The sequence below is a fragment of the Dipodomys merriami genome, unplaced genomic scaffold (assembly GCF_024711535.1).
Source record: "Dipodomys merriami isolate MVZ:Mamm:240054 unplaced genomic scaffold, mDipMer1.0.p SCAF_11, whole genome shotgun sequence".
In the NCBI taxonomy this organism is placed as follows: Eukaryota; Metazoa; Chordata; class Mammalia; order Rodentia; family Heteromyidae; genus Dipodomys; species Dipodomys merriami.
The window spans coordinates 42,877,823-42,900,928 of record NW_027202382.1 but is presented as its reverse complement, the minus strand read 5'-3'; the positions used below and the strand labels follow the sequence as shown (position 1 = coordinate 42,900,928).

The following is a 23,106-nucleotide window of genomic DNA, read 5'->3' as shown; positions in this document are numbered from 1 at the left end:
AGCTACCAGATCGCTGGCAGCTCTCTCTGCCTGTATTTTGCCAAGCAGGCTGGGCTGCTTTGTGCCAGACTCTTCTAAGTCCTTTTCCTACCACATGCCATGTGCCTCCCCTCAGTTCCTAGTACAGCTGCCCGTGTGCCTATATGCTGCTCCAAGTGGTTTAAAATATATTTTTTGCACCTGGGCTTGAACTTAGGACCTTGAACTCCATTGCACTCTTCTAGGCTTTTTCTGCTCAAGGCTAGCATTCTACTATTTGAGCCACACCCCACCTCCGGCTTTTTGCTGGTTAACTGGAGATGAGTCCCATACCTCTGTCTCCAGAGTAGCTAGGATTACAGGTGTGAGCCACTTGAACCCCGGCTAGACCTGCTCTTCAGCTTGAAACAATGTGGGAGAGCAAGCACACCACTGGGTCTTGCCTGGTTCAGAGCAGACCCCCTAAACATTTGAGGACTGAGTGAATGAACTAGAAAATGCGGAGGGTTCCCCTGTGTTCTCTGCCCCTAGAGCGGTTAATCTAACCAATGAGATCAGCCGTAGACAAACTGAGACCCCAAAAGCCAACACGAGGCCTAGATAAAAGCCTGGAATAGAGACAAGCTGGGTCTCGACAGTGACGACTTCTGATACCTCCTGAGATCTGCTCGGGTCTTGGGCTATAGTTCTGGGGGGTCAGTTTTCTAAGAAATCGGGCTCACTGCTTTCCGGGCCTGCTTGAGTGTTCAATGACTTCAAGTCTGGCAGGACCCTGGAAGGCTGCTGCGGCCAGAGTTTTCAGATTGTTTCTCCTCAGCATTGTTTCTTCTTTTCTTCGGCTGGAGCTCCGCTCCAGTCCCCGCCAGCTCCAGCTCCCCACCCCGAGACCTCCCACAGCCAGGCTGCACACACTCCCCCCGCCCCACTCGGGCTCCTTCGCCCTGCCCGCCTGAGGAGGCGGGTTAGGATGTACCATGCACCAATCAGAATGCACTAGCCGCTTCGGCCTCCCGTGAGTCCCGCCCTACGCCACCATCCACCAATCACGCTCCGCGCACGCCTCGCCGGCTCGCCCAATCGTGGGTAGATTGAGCCGCCGGCGCCCCGCCCCTGCCGCGCTCGTCCGCGGCTCCGCGGGCGGCGGTGTAGGGCCTTGGCATTCTCCGAGCGGTGTCGCTCAGCTGAGGGTTCAGGCGGCCTGGTCCGAGGTGCCGGCGGCGGCTGCTCGCCGGGTGCTGGGCTGAGGCGGCGGGCGAGGCGGCAGCCACCGGCTGGGCCGGAGGGCGCCTCAGCTCCGCCAGGCCCCGCGGCGCGGGTCCCGGGACCGAGGAGGAGGCGGCGCCCCTGCTGACTGGGGCCGATCGGGTGCCTGCCCGGAGGAGCCCTGCGGTCGGACATTCCCAGCCGTCAGCGTTCCCGCCGCGCTTTCCGGGAACGCGCCCGGTGCTTTCCTATCGCCCCTGGGTGCCCTCCTGCCTCCCGCGGCCTCACCTGCGCAGGCCGGCCGGCTCCAGGTGCGGGGGCGTGTGCGCGGGGGAGGCGCCTCCCCCGGCCGCCAGCGGGGCGGAGGCGGGGCCGCCCGCAGCTCCGGGCCTCCCCGGCCCGCCGCTCGCCCTCAGTCTCCGGGGTCTGCCCGGCCGCACGGCGTGATCTCCCTGGGGTCCGCGGCTCGGGATGCTGCAGGGCTGCGCCGCCGCTCGCGCGCCGCCCGCCACCTCTGTCCTTGCCTCCTGGTCCATGCTCCGCTGTTTACATGCCGGTGAAGCCCCGGGCCGCTCAGAGCCCCTCCGAGCCCTGGCGCCCCGAGGGTGAAGCCAGCCAGCCAGCCAACTGGGTTGATCGTTCAGACCTGGGGCTCCGAACACAGATCTCGTCCCGCTTCAGCGCCTCGGCCACCACCTGGGTGGGATCCGGCTCCGGTGTTTTTGAGGAGGGGGTGTGGTGTAGAGAAAAGGATCCTGGGGGTTTCTGGCTCCTCCTTATATTTTGGCCTTCGGGGCTTCAGACTCAGGGAACTCGCTCATGGCTTTCTTGATGAAGAAGAAGAAATTCAAATTCCAAACCACTTTCACCCTGGAGGAGCTGACTGCGGTCCCCTTTGTGAACGGGGTCCTCTTCTGCAAGGTCCGGCTGCTGGATGGCGGGGATTTTGTCAGCTTGTCTTCAAGGTAAGAACTGGGTCATTGGTACTTGCAGGGGAGGGGGCTGACGAGCCAGACCTAGCCACTTGACAAAGACGGAAGCCCCCTGTGGGGTCGGTTGAGCCCTAGAGATTATATATGTTTGGGTAGTTTTGCCCAGGGCAGGACTGGATCTATGCAATCTGGCACCTGTATGCACCTGACCAGCCAGATATACCCGGGGTCTTTTTTCCCCAGCTCTTTTGGGGCCTTGAATGCTGCACACAATAGGGCTATTCTGCAGACTTGCATATAGAGCCCAGTGGGACTGGCTCCTTAAGAGAGTGAGTAGAAAAGGGGTGGTCCAGGCTACCTTGCACCCCAGCTTGGCCACCGAAGCTGTCGTGTGATTTAAAGCCTGAGCCAGCTACAGGTTCTCTGGCACTGTTGAGTGACTAGGAAGGCCCAGTCCCAGGTCTTCCTAGGTCACCACTGGAGGTGGTGGCTGGATTTTGGCTTGCCCAATCTGCTCTGAGTGTTGGTCCTTCTCTGGCTGGAGCTGGACTGCTTTGAATTGCAAATACCCTTGTCTGGAAGCTGCTGCCCTCCCTAAAAGCCCTGAGTTTGGTTTTGTGTTGATCCCCGTCCTGGCAAGTCCAGCTGCCCAGCTTATTGCTGAATGCAACGGACTGTCTAGGCTGCCCCCTTGCAGACTGGGCCCACCTGAGGTCACACAGTCTTGGCCAGTCCAGACAGGTCCTTGGATTTGAACAGATAGGGGATCCTGCCCTGGCTCTTTCTGGCTCATATTTCCTTTTTGGAAACGGCCTCACACAGGTTTCTCCATCAGAGTCGTGGGAAGGTTTTCAGTAGCTAGATGGTGGTACAGGTTCTGGCCCAGGGTTTGGGGCACTGTGCTACCCTTAATTGGTCTGCTTTTTGCTCCTCAGACCTCCTTGTGAGCCCAGTTAGTTGGCACTGCCTTAAACTATGGTGAGATAACAGGTGTGTGTTACAGATGTAGAAACTGAGGCCCAGAAAGAGGAAGTAACTAGTTTGCAAAGGACCTAGCAGAAGGCAATTGTTAGCAGAGCTTGGCCAGTTTGGAGACCTGTTGGATGAACCCAAAGGCCAAATGCTGTGCCAGAAGGAGGGAAGTTGCTTTGGCCTAACAGATTTTGGAATCTCCTGTGTGGACAGGGTGGGGTCCTTCTCTACCCGCTGCTCCCTGTTCTGCTGGGAACTATTTATCTGAGGAATTTGACAGGGCTGCCCCTTGTGGTGGGAGGGTGAGGGTGGTAATCCTCTGTAACCCTAGAAGCCTGTGGTCCTATAGCCACCCCACAGAGTGGCCCATCGTTCAGAGGGCTGTGCTAAAGCTGGGGTCTGGAGTTGGCCACTCAGTGGCTGAGTGACTTCGGATGATTTACCTAACCACTCTGATGAAAAGAACCAGCAGTTACTGTTGTTGTACTTTGTGTCTTACCAGTATCTCTCATTTAATGCCTTGTCTGTTGACATGGAGCAGGGGTAGATGCAGGGTGGGAGCTGGGAGTCTCATGAGATTGTTACCCCCATTTTACAAAGGTAAAAACTGAGACTCAAGAGAGAGTGATTTACCTTGCAATGGGGCCCAGATTCAAACTGGGTATGAGCTTTTAACCACTACCCTGTTGTATGTCTGAACCTGTTTTCTCTTTTACAAAATGGGGAAGTGACACGCACCTCTGGGTTGTGAGGGAGATGGATAATGTACCATGTTAAGCCCAGGCAGTTGCAGCAGCAGTAGCGTGAGCAGAGGGGCATGTTGTAAGAAAACACCGCCATGGGGTCAACAGGGGGCCTACATGTGAGCTGGGATGGATGGAAATGGTGCCTTGAATCCTGTCAAGTTCAGCCTGATGGTCTCGCCTGGCTTCCCAGGCCCTGTCAGCACAGTCACCCTTAACTATCAGTATTTCCATTGCCCTAACCTGCCCTCTCTCATCTGGGAAAGTCTGGAAAGTTCCAGGTCTCAGGCCACATGGTCTGGGTTTCACCTGTTTTCCCTTCTTCTCTCCTGGCAAGGAGCCTCAGGTTCTGTGAACCAAGCAGCCTTTCCAAATCTTTATCCTGGAGGAAGCCTCAGTGGGCTGAGGAGCCAGGAGCTGACTGCTGTGACGCCCAGCCTGGGCACTTGGGTGCTTGGGTATTTGTGTGCTGCTGGGCAAGTGTGGCTTGAAGAGCCCGTGACATTGAAATCTGAGGCCACTGCAGAGCTGCTTTGTCCTTTGTGGGCTTTTGGTCAGGTGGTGAGGATTCCCGGGTTCCTACCTCCACCCACCCCCCTACCTGATCAGTATTTCAGAGACCTGACCTCCGCCATCCTTCCGTATTGCCAAGGTCTCAGAGGACTAGAGTATCTGGGCCAGACTAGATCCTAGGCCCAGATCCAGGCAGGGTTGCCCTCTGAGGTGGCTCAGGCCTAGTGTTGGCAGTATGGGTGGTGTCAGAATGATAGACGAGGTCCCACCCTGCAGTATCCACCCTTCTAGCTGGAGTGTGTTGCTCTGTGTGTGAGTGCCATGGCAACAGCTGGGAAGACAGCTCCACCTGACCCGATTTGAACAGGTAGAACAGGTGGCTGTTCCTCAGCCTCATCGTGGGGGGGGGGGGAGGGGAGGAGGTTGATGTGGGACTTCCAACTCTGGGTCTGGGCGCTGTCCCTCAGCTCTTCAGCTCAAGGCTAGCACTCTACCACTTGAGCCACAGCACCACTTCCTGTTTTCTGAGTAGTTTATTGGAGATAAGTCTCACAGACTTTCCTTCCGAGGTTGGCTTTGAACCATAATCCTCAGATCTCAGCTTCCTGAGTAGCTAAGATTACAGGTGTGAGCCACCAGTACCCGTCAGCCTCATCTTTCTGACACTTGTGTACCAAGTCATCTTCACAGCTACCATGTTCTGAGTACCTGTACTTTGTGACAAATACTGTGCTGAGTGTTTTACAGATGGTTTCCCTGTTAGCCACTCCCCTCTTCCAGCCATCTGGAGAGGAACTAAGGCTTGAAAGGTGAAGCTACAAGCTCTGCAAGAGGTCCCCAGTAAATGGTATTTGAGAAAGTATTTATTATTTTGTTTTGTTTTGTGTCAGTACTGTGGCTTGAACTCAGGGCCTGGGCACTGCCTTGTAGTTTTTTTGCTGCCACTTGAGCCATAGCCCTACTTCTTGATATTTGCTGTTAATTGGAGATAAGCATCTCATGGACTCGCTTGTCTGGCTGGCTTCAAATGGTGATCTTCAGGTGTCAAGAGTAGCAAGAATTTATGTCTTAAGCCATTATTTTTTGTTGTTATTTTTGTTTTGTTTTGGTGTTGATGGGGAAGGGGCTTGTGCATATTCAATGGGTCTCTGCCCCTTAAACCCTGCTTTTTTAGAGCAGCCTCATGGACTTCTCTGCATGGGCTGGCTCAGTCTTCAGATCTCAGCCTCCTGAGTAGTTAGGATTATTATACATGTAAGCCACTTTTTTTTTTTTTGCAAATTCTTTATTGTGATTAAGTACACAATTTCACAAATTTTACAGTACTGTGGGATAGTGATGCTTAGTTAAATTCACAAACACATTCTACCTTTCATGGAGTAAGCCACTTTTGATTGTAGACTTACTCTATGCCAGTGATTTGCAGGGCACTTCAACTATTACAACTCCCTCATGAGCTGAGATGTCCGCCAATTGATGAGAACACTGGGGTTTAGAGAGTTGAGGTGACTGGGCCAATGTCAGCAAGAGAGTAAGAGATGACTTGAACTTCAGCTCATCCAGCTTTAAAGCCACTCTACCTTGACGACAGTGTTTCAGAAGCCCTTCCTGGCCCGTGTGACCCCTTTAGGCCCTTGAAAAGGCTTCTTTCCATGGGTTTGTGGTGCAGGAAAGTCCAGAGCTGGACAGTCTAGAGACAGGACCATAAGAAGGAGATGAAGCTAAAGTCTCTGTGTGGATTTGATGCCAGCCACAGGCTAGCATTAGGACACAGTGGGGCAAGTGCCTCAGTTCTCATGTCTCTCACCAATGCAGGGAGATCTAAATGGCATCAGAGAAGCTTGGGGTAGGAGTAGTTGTAGAGGTCCAGGCTGAGTCTGATAGTCAAGAAGTAGCTAACCTGCTGAAGGTAGCCTTTGGGCAGGAAGAATCCAAACATCCCAGGACTGTCCTTCTGGCTGGCACTGGTCTTTTGGCTTGTAAGTAGTTGGCTTGTAAGCCAGGAAAGGGGAGTTAGAGGGAAATGCTGACTAAACCTACAGCAAGGAAGAGAGGAATGCCAAAAATACAATGGGTGGGGAAACTGAGGCCTGGGGCAAAGAAGTGACTTGCCAGGGTAGCGTCATTGGATTTCCAACTGATCCCGTCAGGCAGACCCTGGTCTGGCCTTCATTTCTGTCCCTTATGCCTCAGAGGAGGCAGGCTGGGTCCAGAGGAGAGGAAGGGCTCCTCCTGCTCTAGACGTGAGCACCAGGCAGTCTGAGAAGCAGACTGTGACTTGGAGAGGCCCCTCCCCGGCATTTCTTTGGCAGCTTTGAATCCTTGGTTGGCCTTCAGTGGGGTTTTTATTTGAGCAACCTGTTGAAAGAGCCCTGGCTGCTTAAACCTCAGGCACTGCCTGCTTTCTGTGGCTACGGCCTTGTGCCCACTGGGACAGGAGACCTTGGAGCATGAAGGAAGGCCTTGGGCAAGTCAGCCCTGCAGCTGTAGGCCCTGTGCCCAGTCCCAGAGCCTGGGAAGCCAGGCTGGCTTGGCCTTTCCTCATATAGGCCATAGACTTGGTCAGGGCCCTGCTCCTCATTCCCTCACCCATCCTTCTTGGAAAAAGCTGTGCAATGCCATTCAAGTCTACTGTCATGAGCTGCCCTTCTCTGGGTATCTTGGTTCAACTCTGAAGACAGATTGGAGATGAACACCCAGTATCATACCTAGTGAGTGGAGCAGGTGTCTGATGATGCAGAGGGATCTCCCAGATAGGCAAGACATGCTGGACAGAGTCCTCAGGAGGGAAGAGGGGGCTGGCAGGCATGGGTCCCTAAGACTGTCTTGGCCTTGTGCTTCTAGAGGTGAGTGGGACCAGATAGCCCTGCTCCCGAGTGCTTGCGATGTGTATGGGAAGTATCTGATAAGTGTCATGGAAACTTGGGGGCTAGGCAGATCTGAAGTAGACATACCTGCCAACAGGTAGACATTTTTTCAGGCATCTGTCCATTCATTTGGCAGGCATTGAATGAGCACCTAGCCAGGCTGGACACAATTCTTGCTCTCATGGAGTCACTCTCTCATTATAGGGCACATTGCTGACAGAGGGAGGACTTCCCTGAAGGAGGAACACTGCCTTAGGGCTGAGGGGGATTGGAGAAGGTGGGGAAGAATCTTTGAAGTAGAGGCACCTAGACAGAATAAGGCACTTGCTTGGGGCTGAGGAGTGGGGGTTGTCTAGGAAAGGGTTGGAAGGAGTAGGTGAAGGGAGGGCAGGGAACTGTAGTAAATTAAGGTGGAAGGTATCCACACCAGACTGTTCCTGGCCTTGGGAGTTCTGTGAGGACCAGGGGTACAATGTGATCTGATTTGCTGGCTAGGATGATAGTTGTTGGCTGGGAGGTATTGAAGATACAGGAAAGTTTAACCTTCACTCAGTGAGAGACAGTTGGAGTGGGTGGCAGGCAGTGCTGGCCTGGCCTGGATGGGTAGTGACAGGTATAGGGAGAAGCAGGGACAGACTGGAGAGGGTGACAAGTAGAATGGACAGGGGAGTTAGAAGGTGTTGGAAGACGAGCGTTTAGAGTGTGCGGTAGCTGAATGTAGCTGGGGGTTTGTTGACCTATTTTTGTTGTTCAGTTGTTGTTGATCATATAAAAATCCAGACTTTTCAATTTCTTTAAGTTGGAAGATCAGACACATTGCTGGCAGCAGTTTGTTTGGCTCTTGTTTGGCTCAAGGGGCTTTGGCCCAGGGCTCTGCTTGACTCCCACCGTACACCCCTGGGCCCCTGGTATGGTGTTTGTTCCTCATTTTACCTGGGTCAGCCTGGACCCCAGATCTCCTGTGGAAAGCCTTCCATTTGTTGGCACAGGGGCAGAAAGACCTGTGGAAAGTGTCCTTCTGGCAAGTGGGCAAGGCTAGGAGACCTCAGAGGTGAGCCTAGGCACTGAGGCTATGGGACTAGGTCAGCTGGCTCCCATCAAGGTCAGATCAGATTATGCTGCTAGTGGCCTTGATGAGAGAACTGAATCTCCCAGCCTGTGCCTGGCTTTTGCATCAACTCCATGGAGCTGGCAGATGCCACCCTGGCAGCCCCTGTCATCTCCCTGCCAGCAGCCCTGACCTGAGGTGATCTGGTTCCTTGGAGCCAAGGCTGCTCCCTGAGGCCTGTTTCTTGCTCGGTGTTCCCTCTTGGGAGCTGCTGTAGCGGTAGTGGAGGTGGTTAGCAGCAACCACATGGTAAGTCTGTGGGTGCTGCCTAGCTGGGGGAGGCCTGTAGTCGCTTTGAGCCCTGCCTGTTTAGTTCTTGGAAGTCCTGACTTGCTTTCTAGGGGCTCTGCCTAAGCATTGGGATGGCTGCTGGTGAGTCTGTGCACAGCCTCAGGAGTCTAGGGACTCTGCATGGATTCAGGGACTACTTAGTAAGCCCTCTTAAATCCATCAGAATCTTAACCAGGGAGCCACTGAAAGGTTTGAAGATAGGGGCAAGACAGATCTGTTTAGCAAGAGACCTAGAGCTAATGTGTGTGTGTATGGTGGGGTTGGTTGTCTGCATTATCCACCTCTCTTGACAGGTGCTTTGAATTGCCAGGACACTGGGTCTGATGGGTTGGCTCAGAGCTGCTCAGCCTGTATCTGGCTTTGTTATCCTTGGCTGTGATTAGAAAATCCTTAGTCTTTTTTTTTGCTCTGAACCTCTCTTGATGCCCCAGGCTTGGAAGACTTTTTTTTTTTTGTTGGCCGTGGGGCTTGAACTCTGGGCCTGGGTGCTGTCCCTTAGCTCTTCAGCTCAAGGCAAGCGCTCTACCACTTGAGCTACTGTGCCACTTCCGGTTTTCTGGTGGTTTATTGGAGATTGGAGTCTCACGGTCTCTCCTGCCTGGGCTGGCTTTGAACCGTGATCCTCAGATCTCAGCCTCCTGAGTAGCTAGGATTACAGGCGTGAGCCACCAGCGCCCGGCTGGAAGACTTTTTTTTTTTCTTGCTGGTCCTGGGGCTTGAACTCAGAGCCTGGGTACTGTCCCTGAGCTTCTCTGGCTCAAGGCTAGCACTCTACCACTTGAACCACAGTACCACTTCCATCTTTTTCTGTGTATGTGGTACTGAGGAATTGAACCCAGGGCTTCATGCATGCTAGGCAAGCACTCATCACTAAGCCACATTCCCAGCCCCAAGAGTTTTTAAATGTAGGTCCAGAAATGCCCTCACCCTCATCTGATTCTACGTCGCTTGGCAGCCGGCAGCCCTCAGCCCCTGCATCCAGCTTGTTTCAGTACTTGGAGGAAGGGGAGTTCTGGTAGGGACTCTCTCTGCCGGTAGGTTTCTTCTTTGCCCTCCAGAACTGCCATTCACTTCCTGTGTTCTTGTCTATGACCTTCCTTTGCAGCTTTCTTAAAGCAAGGCTGCTTGGGCCTGCCTCACAGTGCTCTTGGATGGATGTGGCCAGATAACTACCTGCCAGACGTCTACTTGGCTCCTGGGCTATGTTAGTTTGTCCTGTCTCTGGGCTGACACATGAGGTAGGCCAAGTGTTTGTGCCTCGTGGCAGCTGGCACTGCCCTGTAGGCCAGGACTGATGAAATGCTAAGGAGACTTCTTTCCCTGCTCAGGGCCCGGGGCCATCGCAGCGGGGCCTGCATGCTTTCTTAGCCCTGTTGGCTTGGACTGTCCTGGCTGGAACATCTGCACAGCCAGCTCAGGGATAGCTCTGGCAGATGGTAGAGAGCTCTCCACCAAAGTGGGTGACAGTGCCTGGAGCCCTTGGTATCCCTCATCCCACCTTCCCTCCCCCCTCCCCGTTTCTCAGCCCAAGCACCATCTCCTCTGGGGAAGCCTTTTCTGGCCTTTCCTCCATGTCACCCCTTGGGCCCTCATTACACTGTACTACAGACCATATCCATATGTCTTAACTCCCTCCCCAGACTGGAGCCCTTCCTGGACAGGGACAGCCTCCATGGCTTCTCAGTCTTGGGACTTAAACTGTGGCTTGGCACTGCTCCTGCCTGGGACTTTTTCTCCCCTGGCTCTGAACCAGCATGGGTGCTGGTGCCTGCGTGTTGCCTACTGCCAGCTGCGGAGCCCAGCCCCTCCCTGCAGTGCCCAAAGTATCAATCTGTGTCAGGAGCAGCCCTTCACGGCTTACCAGGCAGCTGGGTGCCACCATGGGCTCAGTGATTGCAATTGAGAGGCAGTTGAGGGCCCCAAGGACTGGGTTGGATGGACCCCCACGGCTGGTAGCCAAGCAATAGCAAGCTGGCAAGAGGCAGAGAGAACGAGGCCTGACTCAGGTTCTGCAGTTGGCTCTGTAGTGTTCCCAGATTGCTCTGACTGGGCTTTGCCCCTACAGCATCTTTTCCTCCACCATCAAGTGGAGTTTACTTATCTGGAGTAAAGAGAGCCATACAGCTAGGTCCCTAGCAGCTAAAAAAACTGGCGAACTCTGCTGAGAGAGTAGGTGAGCAGCCTGGCACAAGGAGAGCAGCAGTCTAGATCCTTCCTATGCGTGACACGCCCTCTCCTCCCACTACTTCTGCTTTGTTTGGCCGGACTCTACAGAGATATGGAAGCAGCATGCTTGTGGCTTGCACTTCCCCCAGTTCCCAGGCACCTTCTGTGTCTGGAGCCTGTCTTCAGGATGTGGCTCCCATCCTGTAGGACACCTGTGGCACATGAACCCAGTCAAAGCGTGGCATTGGGTCTCAAAGCCATGTTGAGGTGGGGGATGGGTAAGGCAGAGGCAGAATCTGAGCTGGGAAAGGCTGGTGGTCTGGGAGGGAGCTTGGGATAGGGAAGCTCTTGGGAATGGCCTAGACAATAAGCTCTGGGATTGAACCAGAGTTAGATTTGTCACGTTTGTGTGTTAGAACCAGCAAAAGCATGGGCTAGGAAGGTGGCTCAGTGCTAGAGTGCTTGCCTTGCATGCATGAGGCCCTGGGTTCGATTCCTCAGGACCACATAAGCAAAAAGAAAAAAGCCGAAATGGTAGAGCGCTAGCCTTGAGCTGAGGGGACAGTGCCCAAGCCCAGAGTTCAGGCACCACGACCAGACCCCCCCCCCCCAAACAAAAAAAGAACCAGCAAAAGCAGTCAGTGGTGGACCTACTGCAGATTGTAGAAGAGCAGGTAAGCAGCTAAGGACAGCTTCTCAGTCCTGTCACTGTGGAAGCAAAACTGAGATTGTCACCTTGCATTGTTGAGCACATAGAAGGACAAGTCACACAACAAGCACCATTGAACGATGAAGACCTAAGTCAAGAGTATACAATGAGCCAGGTGCTGGTGGCTCACACCTGTAATCCTAGCTACTCAGGAGGCTGAGATCTGAGGATCGTGGTTCAAAGCCAGCCCAGGCAAGAAAATCCATGAGACTCTTATCTCTAATTAACCACTCATAGAAAACCAGAAGTGGCGCTGTAGCTCAAGTGGTAGAGTGCTCGCCTTGAGCTGAAGAGCTGAGGGACAGCACCCAGGCCCAGAGTTCAGGCCCCACAACTGACCAAAAAAAAAGCTTTCTAGTTCAATTAAGGTAAAGTTATCCCAGCTGGGGTAGAGGTTGTTCTAGAAGGGACTTTTAGGCCTGCAAAGTTCTAGTTTTTTGTTTTGTTTTGGTTTTGAAGGAGTGACTGGTTGCATGGGTGTGTTCTTTTTGAGGATCTAACAGCTGCCCATTTCTTTCTTTCTTTTTTTTTTTTTTTTTTTTGGGTCCGGTCGTGAGGCCTGAACTCTGGGCCTGGGCACTGTCCCTCAGCTCTTCAGCTCAAGGCTAGCACTCTACCACTTGAGCCACAGTGCCAGTTCCGGCTTTTTTCTTTTTGCTTATGTGGTGCTGAGGAATCGAACCCAGGGCCTCAAGTATGCAAGGCAAGCGCTCTACCACTGAGCCACCTTCCCAGCCCCCCTTTCTTTTTTATTTTTTTAACTTTCCTTTTTTTTTTTTTTTTTGGTGGGTCATGGGGCTTGAATTCTGGGCTTGGTTGCTATCCCGCACTCTTCAGCTCAAGGTGAGCGCTCTACCTCTTGAGCCACAGCACCACTTCCGGTTTTCTGGTGGTTAATTGGAGATAAAAGTCTCATGGACATTTCTGCCTATGCTGGGTTTGACCCATGATCCTCAGATCTCAGCCTCCTCAGTAGCTAGGATTATAGGCATGAGTCACCGGTGCCCGGCAGAGCTGCCCATTTCTATGCCCGAAACAAGCCTGCCCCATACCTCTTACACCTCTGGAAGGTTCTGGGTGGGCACTAAAACTCTATAAACAAAACAAGACATCTTTTCTGGTGCCTGGAGAAGTTCCTTGGGACTTTTTTGGAGTCTTTGTAATGAGTGTATCTTGTTTACAAGGCAATAGCTCATCTTGGCAATTGCTAGCAGTTTGCTCTAGCTAGGGATTTTCCTTTGTCTCTTGCAAATCACTGCAGGGATTGTTAGGATGTGAGGCTTAGCAGTTCAGAGGCTTGGTGGGCTCCTGAACTTGCCAGACAGCTGGGTGTCTGAGCTTTGCCTTCATCTTATGAGAAATGGGATAGTAAGTCCCACTGTGGTACCTGGATTCAGTGGATGAACATCTATCATACGCCATCTAGCCTTTGGCTCATAGCACATGTTCAGTAAAGGCTGGAAGTGGGGGGGTAACAGTCCAGGACAATGGTTGGAAGGAACCTGGAGCTGGGAGCAGAAAGGAAAGGTTCACATTCCTCCCTATCTCCCTTGAGTTGTTTCTCTTCGTTCTTCCTGAGGTTCACTCATTGAAACAATTGTGATTAGTGCTGGACCACTGCCCTGGCCAAGACACTGTGCTCCCTGTCTGGGGCACAAGCGCAGGAAGAAACCATTAGACACAGACATTAAGAGAAGCACTGCCAGTCACTGGTGGCATCACACCTGTAATCCTAGCTACTCAGGAGGTTGAGATCTGAGGATTGCGGTTCAAAGCCAGCCTGGGCAGGAAAGTCCATATGACTCTTATCTCAAATTAACTACCAGAAAACCAGAAGTGGAGCTGTGGCCCAAAGTGGTAGAGCACTAGCCTTGAGCAGAAAAGCTCAGGGACAGTGCCTAGGCCCTGAGTTCAAGCCCCAGGACTGATAAAAGAAAAAGGAAAAAAAAGGGGGGGGGGGGAAAGTGCTAAGCACAGCATGGAAAGGGAGGGAGCATTACTACTTGTCCTGAATATTCTCTTTGGGGATGTATTGTTATATGTGTGTGTGTGTGTGTGTGTGTGTGTGTGTGTGTCTGTCTCTCTGTCTGTCTGTCTGTCCGTCCGTCCGTCTGTCCAGCTGTCCGTCCTGAGGCATGAACTCAGGGCCTAGGTGATGTCCTTGAGCTTCTGTGCTCAAGGCAAGCACTCTACCACTTGAGCCACAGCTCCATTTCCAGATTTTTGGTGGTTAATTGGAAATAAGAGTCTCATGAGCCAGGTGCTGGTGGCTTACACCTGTAATCCTAGCTACTTAGGAGGCTGAGATCTGAGGATCAAGGTTCAAAGCCAGCCCGGGCAAGAAAGTCCATGAGACTGGTAGAGCACTAGCCTTGAGCTGAAGAGTTGAGGGACAGCCTCCAGGCCCAGAGTTCAAGACCCACGACTGACCAAAAAACAAAAACAAACAACAAAAGAGTCTCATGAACTTCCTTGCCTTGGTGAGCTTCAAAACTATGATCCTCAGATCTCAGCCTCTTGAGTAGCTAGGGTTACAGATGTGAGCCACCTGCACCCAGCTGGAGATGTACAAAATAACTGATGTGCCTCCCAAGGGCAAAGAACAGGTTGACCCTGGGCTGCTGCAGCTCCGAAGGGGTTTGTTTGTTTCAGCTAAGAGGATCACATGATACATCTGGACCTGGGTGATGCCAGCCATGTCCATCTTGGGTGTAGACCAAAGCCTGGCCCATTTGGATGTATTTCCATTGTCCTGCTCAGCCCAGCTCACATAGTAAATGTTCAGTAAATACCTATAGAGTTTGTGACAGAGACAAGGATGGGTCTAGAGTTGGTCAGCGAGTCTACAGAGATCCATCAAGTGGCCAGGGAGGAGGTGGATACCAGTGAGTCAGGGCCTCGTGGTCCTGCCTGACCCTGAGCCTTTCATCCTGTGGTTGGAATCTCAGATTGCTGCTGAGGACAGCTGGAAAAACAGGTCTGAGTTGGTGCCAGGCTGTGAGGAAAAGTGACTGCGGCTGAGAAGTCCCTGATGATCTCGTGGTCACTTCAGACATGGAGGGAGCCACAGGGAATAGTGTGTCGATCCGTGGGAACACCTGGATTGCAGATCCAGTGATGGCCATAGTCCCTGACCCTTTGGACTCTGTAGAGAACAAGGTGTGACCACACCTGGGAAGCCCTGACCAAGAGCTGTTCAGGAAGACCTAGGGCTGCCCTTATGGAGCAGTGGTACCAGGACTTTAATTTAATTATCAGGTACTCACTGAGCACCCACTAGGTGCCAGCTGCCATCCTTGGATGGAAGGTTGTCCTGCCTCCGCTCTGGGAGCCTTGCTCTCTAATACACCTAAGACCCAGGCTGAGGAGAGGGAACCCTGCATGTTAAGGGGGCTGGGATTGCCCTCAGGATGAGCTCAAATAAAGGATAGAGACTAAGAGGACAGGTGACACCATGACCTAGGCCCTGGGGACAGGTATCTCTCCTTCCTCTCTCTCTCCTTCCTCTTCTGGTCCATCAAACACCACCCAGGCCTGAGTCAGCCAGGAGCCAACACATTCCTGGCCACCTGCCAGACCTTCTCCCTGGATGTTGTCGCAGCCCAGTTCCGGGCCTGAGGAAATGACCAATCAGGTCTCTGGTCCTCCAGCAAGGAAAGGGGAAGAGGACTAGGTCAGGGGCTTTTCCTGGACCGCCTGCCTTCTGAGGAGAACTTGAGGTTCTTAGATACTTCTGAAAGGCCAAACCCTGCCCTCAATTCAGTGTGGATGCCAACCATGTTTATGCCAGGCCTTGTACAATGCCATGAGATGGACAGGGTGGTATCAGAGACCCAGAGAGGCCGAATGTCCTTTGGCTGATAGAGGCTGGTCTTGGACCTGTCTGCCTCCTCATGCCTTTTGAATGGGCCTGCTGGGAATCTGGGAGGTACAGAAAGGAGAATCCTCTGAACAGAGCCAGCCCCCACCTCTGAGTGCTCAAGTCCTGAGTTCTAGGAGGGGAGGTTGTGACTATATCCATACCTTATGCCTACTGTGTCTTTTTGCTTTGAATTCCTGGGGTCTCTGGCCCAGCACAGTCCTGGCACAGGGGTTCAGTTTAGGAGCCAGATAGTTCTGGGTTCAGATTATAAATTTCCTGGCTGGAAGTCCTTGGGCAGGTGACTTCCCCACTCTGGGTTTAGGTTCCTAGCCCATGATGGGGGAGGGGGGGTTGGACTGTAGATCTGGGAGGATGAATAGGGAGAGGCTTGGCTTAGTGCCTTAGGTACTTTTGCAGGCTTTGGTCTGAGCTCTGTCACTGAGTTTCTCAGTGCTCTAGCACTTTACCACTTGAGCCACAGCATCACTTCCAGCTTTTTCTGTTTATGTGGTACTGAGGAATTGAACCCAGGGCTGCAAGCACTCTACCACTAAGCCATATTCCCAGCCTTGTCAGTTGTTCAAAGCTGGTGTTCTATTACTTGAGCCACACTTCCATGTCTGGTTTTTTTTTTTTTTTTTTGTATAGGGGGTTACAGTTCAAATCAGTTTATAAGTTCAGTATACCTTGTCACCCTTTCCATTGTTCTCAGTAGTTAAGTGGAGTTAAGAGTCTCATGGATTTTTCTGCCTGGGCTGGCTTCCACCTGAAACCCTTAGATCGCAACCTTATGAGTAGCTGGGATTATAGGTGTGAGCGCTCAGCTTTCAGCAGGAAGACAGTTTGAGAAGCACCTAGGACATGGGAGGGTACCCTGGAAGCAAGAGCTGGGCTGGGCCACACTAGGTGGTAGGGTTGGACCAGCACTTGTGTTGGAGACAACAATTTACTCTGGATCCCTTCACCTAAGCAAGAGGGAGTAACCAGATTTAGGGATGGAGTTTAAAATAGGAAAAAAGAGCACAGGACTCCTAGCATCAGATGAGAATCACATTCATGGATGTTTGTCAAGGGTGTAGCTTGAGCCACCCACATCATCTGGTTCTTGGGCAAAAGGCAGAGCAGGACATTTACTTGTCTATATCTGTAAGCAGGGAAGCTGGCATCAGTCTGCCTTGCGTTTTGTGTTTTTTGTTTTTTGTTTGTTTTTAGTTGTTTCCTGTGGGGCTTGATCTCAAAGCTCAGGCGCTGTCCCTGAACTCTTTTTGCTCAAGGCTAGTGCTCTACCAAATTAGCCACAGTTCCACTACTAGTTTTTGAGAGGTTAATTGGAGATAAGAGTTTCATAGACTTTTCTGCCTGGGCTGGCTTTGAACCATAATCCTCAGATCTCAGCCTCCTGAGTAGCTAGGATTACAGGCATGAGCCACCAGCGCCTGGCTTGACCCTGACACTTTTAACCATAACTCTTTCCCAGCAAGCCTAAATTTCCTGGTCTGCCCCTCACCCCTTGTCTGTCTTAAAGAATTTCCAGAGCCCCAGATGGCTGTCTACTCTGCTTCTTTGGGTCAATGATGCCAACTAGTACTACCAGCTCATGACCAATCCCTGAGCCATTCTTAGGACTCTCATTGGCAGGAGAGCAGAAAAGGCAGCTTGGAGCTGGTGTGGGTGTGGGTGGGGAGGCGGTGGTGGTTATTGAGCACTCTGGTTTCAGGCACCAAGTGGTTTGGCTTCTGAGAACTTCTTGCTGCCCGTGCTATGGAAGGAGGGGCTTGGCTGGGCCAGAGCTGCTTCCCCTGCACGCGGCCCTGAACTCCTGGCAGGAGCCAGGCACTGCTGGGCTGCCACGTTGGCTCTTCTGGCCCACAGCCCCTGGACAGATGCCTTGGCTGGTCCCTGGGGTGGGCCCCTCCCCAGGCAGCCACACTCTTCTCTTCAGGGAAGCACTGGCAGATGTTGTCGATTTAAATTATTTCCTTATTAGACTCTTGCTCTCCTGGCCAGGCCTGGCTCTCACCAGCTGGGAACCTAGATTGCATCAGTGAGACTGCTCACGCCTCCAGAAACCTAGGCCTTGAGAGGCAGGCCAGGAGTGGGCAGAGCTGAGAAGCAGCAGGCTGGGCAGCAGGTGATGGAGGACTTGAGTACGCAACTCTTCCAGTGATTCTTGTCATAGGGGCCGAGCCAAGGGGCTGGGAACTCCCTGGGGTCCTGCATAGGTGCTTGGCTCCCTGCACCAGAGTCACCTGAAAGCTGTTTAAAGTACCCTTCCTAGGTCCCTAGCAATGAGTTCTTAAGTTCTCAGTTGGGGGAGATTTGGCACTATCTGGACACCCCCCCCCCCCCCCCCCCGCGCCTTGTATTGATACTGGGCCTTGAACTCGGGGCCTGTGCTCTGTCCCTTAATTTTCTTTTTACTCTAGGCTCTATCATTTGAACCACAGCTCTACTTCCAGCTTTTTGGTGGTTAATTGGAGATAAGAATCTCATAGACATTCCTGTCCCTGTTGGCTGCAGACCTTGTTCCTCAGATCTCATCCTCCTGAGTGGCTGGGATTCCAAGTCTGAGCCATTGGATCCCTGCTGCTTAGTGTGCCATAGTACACAGGGCAGCTCACAGGACCTTTGTCCTATGGAGTTTGCAGTTCTAGTGGGGACTGTTGGGAATCTGTACTGGGGATCCCACTGTTGGACATGCTTCTGTCTTGCAGCGGGGCCACACCCGCTTTGTGCTTGACATTGAGTACCTGCTCCCTGCCAGGTACTCACAACTGGGGGGTGAAGGGCTGAGGGTGGCCACAGGGTCACCTTGCAGTCACTGGTCTTGTGGGCTCCTTTTCCCTAGCCTTCTGCTCCTTGATGACTACCAGACGGGCATGTACCAACTGTGGAGAGAGCCCCTGAGGGCCCCTGGTAGCTGTGGACAGGAGCTAGCTCCCAAGATAGCAACTGCTTTGTTTCCAAGTGCTGGGGATGTGGCAGCAAGCTGACCTTGGGGTATCACAGAGCCCCAGACTTTGGGGCCACTTTTGCTGGAACTTCCAAACTTCTCTGAGAAGCCAAGGCCTGTGGTTCCCTGCAGCCTGGCTTCCCACCCTCCATCTCTGAGGCCTCTTCAGAAGTCTTTGATTGATGGGAGCGTGGGAAGGCAGCATTCTTCACCGTTCCTGCCCTGTTGCCTGCTGTTGCAGCCATTCTCTTTCCTCTAAGACGCCAGTGATCCTGATTGCCAGTTACTTCCTGTATAGTGTCTCTGTCCCCTGCTCTGCCCAGGTTCCTGCAGGAGGTTCACACAGGTGCCCACTCCCAGAGCGAATACCACAGTAAGCCTCTGTAGCATAGAGGGCCAGCTCAGCATGGAAGTCGTTCTGGGTGTCTCCACCCTGTTCTGCAGGGCTGCCAGAGGCAGTCAGGTTGCTGGGCTGGCCTTCCTGGGGCCAGGAGAGCCTGGGGAGATTGGGTGTTCTGAGGACAGCTGCCTGGGGGGCCTCCACTATTTCAGGACAGCTCAGAAATAGCTAAAATCAGCTTCTGTGGTGGCTGCGGTGGGTGGAGGACTCTCCTGCCTTACTGGAATTTGTGTCTAATTGTATATCTTAAAACTAAAAATGAAACTGGTGTCTGTAATTACCTGTCCCCACCAGCGGTGGTAGGGAAAGCACCCTGAAACTTCAGGCTGTGGGACAGCCACTTCCAGCCCTGCTAACAGGTTCCCTGCTCTGCATGTAATGTCCCCACTTGGGAGTGCTTTGCTTGAGAAATTCCTGAATCAGATAGCTGGGGAGGCTTTCATTCCCTTTTCTCCTTTTAAAATTTAAATGTTGATTATGGGAATAATGCTTGGATAAAAACAAAAGAAGAAACCCTGGCCGCCCTCACCTGCACTGTGGTCAGACCTGGCTAGCTGCTCCCTTCCTCTGTCCATTGTCCTTTCACCAGTATAAATAAGCCACTTGTCTCTAGAGCCAAAAGCCTGGAGTTCTAGGCCTCCTTGGGTAGGAATGATCTCTATGCCTTGGTTTTGTCATGTTATTTACTCATCTAGCTGGTTTTGGGGATTGAACCCAGGGTCTTGTGCATGTTAAGTTTTTTTTTTGTTTTGTTTTGTTTTTTTTAAAATCATTTTCGTTGCTACTCTCAAGCCTGGAGTAGCTGGTGGCTCAAGCTTGTAATCCTAGCTACTCAGAAGGTGGAGATCTGAGGATCATGGTTCAAAGCCAGCCTGGGCAGAAAAGTCTATGAGACTCTTATCTCCAGTTAATGTCCAAAAAGCCAGAAGTGGAGCTGTGCCTCAAGTGAGAGCTGAGTAGCTAGGATTACAGATGTGAGCCACTCATTCTGCTCAGTTTTGCCCTCCCCCTCCTTTTTTTTTTTTTTTGGCCAGCATCCTTCCCCTATCTCCAGACCTGAGTCTGTTCATCTCATTGTTCCTGCCCTGGCCTTCCCTGGGCCCTCATTCCACCCTTTTAAGGATGCCCAGCTTCCTCCCTCCAGAGGGTTCGGCATCTGATGGAGAGTCTGTGCCATCCTGCAGTCCCGGAGGCCACCCCTTACCTGCATGGCTGTGACACAGGCCCTGAACACAGATAAGCCTGGATAAAGAGACAGCTTTTCAGCCTATAGCTGTGGGACTTCCGTTAGGCCTCACAGCATATCTGAGCCTTGGTAAACAGCCATCTCTCTCAGTGTTCAGGCCTTCAGGAAGTGCCTTCTGCTGTGGTGTTTATTTCACCCAAGCAGTGACCCCCTGGGGGTGGGCCAGGGCCTGGCAGTCAGCCTCTTCCCACGGGAGTGGTGACATCTCACAGTGATTGTTTACAGTCCTATGGAAACAGGAGGGAGGCCCAGCACTGATTCCGATCCTGTGAGCTCTATCACCTTCCGGCAGAGGGAGGGGTGTGCCTGTCACCTGAGCCTGAGAGGGCTCCACATGGCTTTCTCTGGCCTGACCTGGCAGGACCAGCAGGAACCACAAATGGGCCTCCAGCTTCCTGGCTGGTGTTCCCATGGCTGTCCCTCAAAGTGGGGAGAAAAAGCCTGCAATTCCCTTTCAGCCTGATCCTAATCCCTCTGGGTGTTTTAACACGCCCAGAGCGGCAGCCTCTTCAGGTGTCAGGTCACCAGCAGCTGCTCCCACTCCTGGATGGGGTGGGGCTTCAGCTCTTAACCCTTTCATGTTCCCACTGGCTACTTGGGAGGCACCTATCTTCTCCTCTGTCCCTTTACTCATCTCCTGGGTGTCTGCTATTGGCGTCTGTCTAAAGTAGGATCCATGAAAGCAGGACAGCGGCTGGTATAATAAGACCAAGAGTCCTCACCATGGTGCCTAGCAGGACCTGACCCCTGGCCCTCACTGATGTCTTCTTTCTCCCCCACTGGCCTCCTTACTGTTTTCCCCATTTACTAGGCATCTTTCCATCTCAGGGCCTTTGTACTTAGTGCTCACATCCTTACTGCAGTCCAAGCCTTGCTCTGACATCACTGCCATAAGGGCCAATGCTAGCCACCTGCCTGAATAGCAGCACCCACCTTCTCATCCCTATACAGCATCCTGCTCTGCATTCTTCATGTATCTAATGCATTGTGCTTTTTTTTTTTTTTTCAGAGAGGAGGAATACTTCAATTGAGGGGGAAAGAAAAGTATATCATTTAAGACTTTTTGGGGGGTCAGTCTTGGGGCTTGAACTCTGGGCCTGGATGCTGTCCCTCAGCTCTTCAGTTCAAGATGAGCACGCTGCCACTTGAGCCACAGCGCCATTTCTGGTTTTCTGGTGGTTTATTGGAGATAAGAGTCTTCATGGAGCTAGGTGCTGGTGGCTCTTACCTGTATTCCTAGCCACTCAGGAGGCTGAGATCTGAGGACTGTGGTTCAAAACCAACCTGGGCAGGAAAGGCGGTGAAAATCTTTATCTCCAATAAATCACTGTGGCTCAAGCACTAGCCCCGAGCTGAAGAGCTCAGGGACAGTGCCAGGCCCAGAGTTCAAGACCTACAACCAACCAAAAAAACAAACAAACAAACAAAAAAAAAACCACGGACTTTCCTGCCTGGGTTGGCTTTGAACTACAATCCTCAGATCTCAGCCTCCTAAGTAGCTAGGACTACAGGCGTGATCTACCAATACCCTGCAATTTTTATTTTTTATTTTTGCCAGTCCTGTGGCTTGAACTTCAGGTCCTAGGCACTGTCCCTGAGCTTCTTTTGCTCAAGGCTAGCACTCTACCACTTGAGACACAGCACCATTTGTGGCTTTTTCTGGTATGTGGTACTGAGGAATCGAACCCCAGGGCTTCATGCATGCTAGGCAAGCACTCTACCACTAAGCCATATTCCCAGCCCACAGTTGAAGATATTGAGTTTGTATGTTTTTGAAGTTCTGGAGATTGAACCCACAGCCTTGTCCATGCTAGGCAAGTATTTATTGTACCACTGAACTACAACCCTTAGCCAACAGGTGATGGTTTCCAACATTCACACGGCTATGAATCCGTCAGTAGTCATTTGTGGAACATTTTCATCACCTCACAAACCACACATCCAGTAGCTGTCACTCCCCATTTCCCCAACTCCCCAGCCTCTGGCCACCACCAGTCTACTTCCTGCCTCTGTGGGTTTGCCTGTTCTGGGCTTTTCCTAATAATGCAATCATTACAGCGTGGTTCCTTGTGTCTGGCTTCTTACCCTTAGCCATCCATATGTTGAAGGTTAGCCCATGTTACATTATAAGTGCTTTATTTCTTCTCTATCCTATGATTAGACCAAGTATTACTTTCCATTTCCCAATTGATGGACATTCGGGTTACTTTCACGTTTAGCTGTTGGGAATAATGCTGTAGTGCATGTTTACATACAAGTGTTTTGTGAATGTAAGTTTCCTTACTGTTGGGTGTGTACATAGGAGAATTGCTAGTTCACTTGGTAACTCTTCATTAACCTTTTGAGAATTGCAAGGTTCCAAACACACAATACCTCGAGTCCATAGCAGGGCACTGCTGGCCCCAGGCCCTATGGGTTCCAGCTGCCAGGCTTTCCTGGGCTCTGTGCCAGCCAGCTGAGATGATAGGTGAGCACTGTGGCTCTGAAGGGGGACATCCTACCTTTGGGGTGCTTTGTCCCATACTAGGGATGTGATTGGAGCCTTGGTGCCATCATCTGTAGTACAGGAGATAGCATAGACCCATGGCCCAAGGTAGCTATGAGAGAAAAGCATTCTGGTGGTCAGGAGATGCCTGGCTGTGGATGACTTTCACCCTTAGGCCCCAATCTGGTAGGTAACCTGTGCTCCAGTCACGCAGGGTGGAGAGAGGTCACTTCCTCAGCTGTCCATTTGGCTGGCTGGATAGGTGGGATGAGCTTCGATGCTGTCTCACACCGCCCCCGCCCTTCCGTGGCCACCCCTTCCTGAGCTCTAATTCTGCCAGGGTTGGGGGCAGGGACTGCTGCTGTGCTGCAGAGCTCAGCTTCCCTTGCCACAAGCTGCTGCTGCTTCCGTCCCCGGATCCCACCGAACCCCAAAGTAGCTAGGTGTGGCTTAGATGAGCTGTGTCCATCATTCTAAGGCACAGTGGCCTCGCTGAGGGAGATTCCAATTCCTTCACAGTGTCGGCACACAGGAAGCACTGCAGAGGGGTAGATGCTATGATTACTGTTGTCGGTGTTATTACTGGTGGTGAGAAGACACCCCAGTCTGGCAGAACCCAGCTGAAGGCCCAGCTAGCTCAGCACTTGATTGGCTGGTGATCTGGGAAGTGACCTGGC

General features: G+C 52.3%; 1 protein-coding gene across 1 annotated transcript in view; it reads left to right on the top strand.

Moving 5' to 3' along the window:
- The first annotated feature begins 1,130 nt into the window (after nt 1-1,130).
- Eeig1 (estrogen-induced osteoclastogenesis regulator 1) overlaps nt 1,131-23,106 on the top strand; it is a 34,596-nt gene continuing 12,620 nt past the window's right edge. Inside the window, exon 1 of the mRNA XM_070014366.1 lies at nt 1,131-2,147. Coding sequence (XP_069870467.1) covers nt 2,002-2,147 — 146 coding nt within the window. The 5' untranslated portion in view covers nt 1,131-2,001. The remainder of the gene's footprint in view (nt 2,148-23,106) is intronic.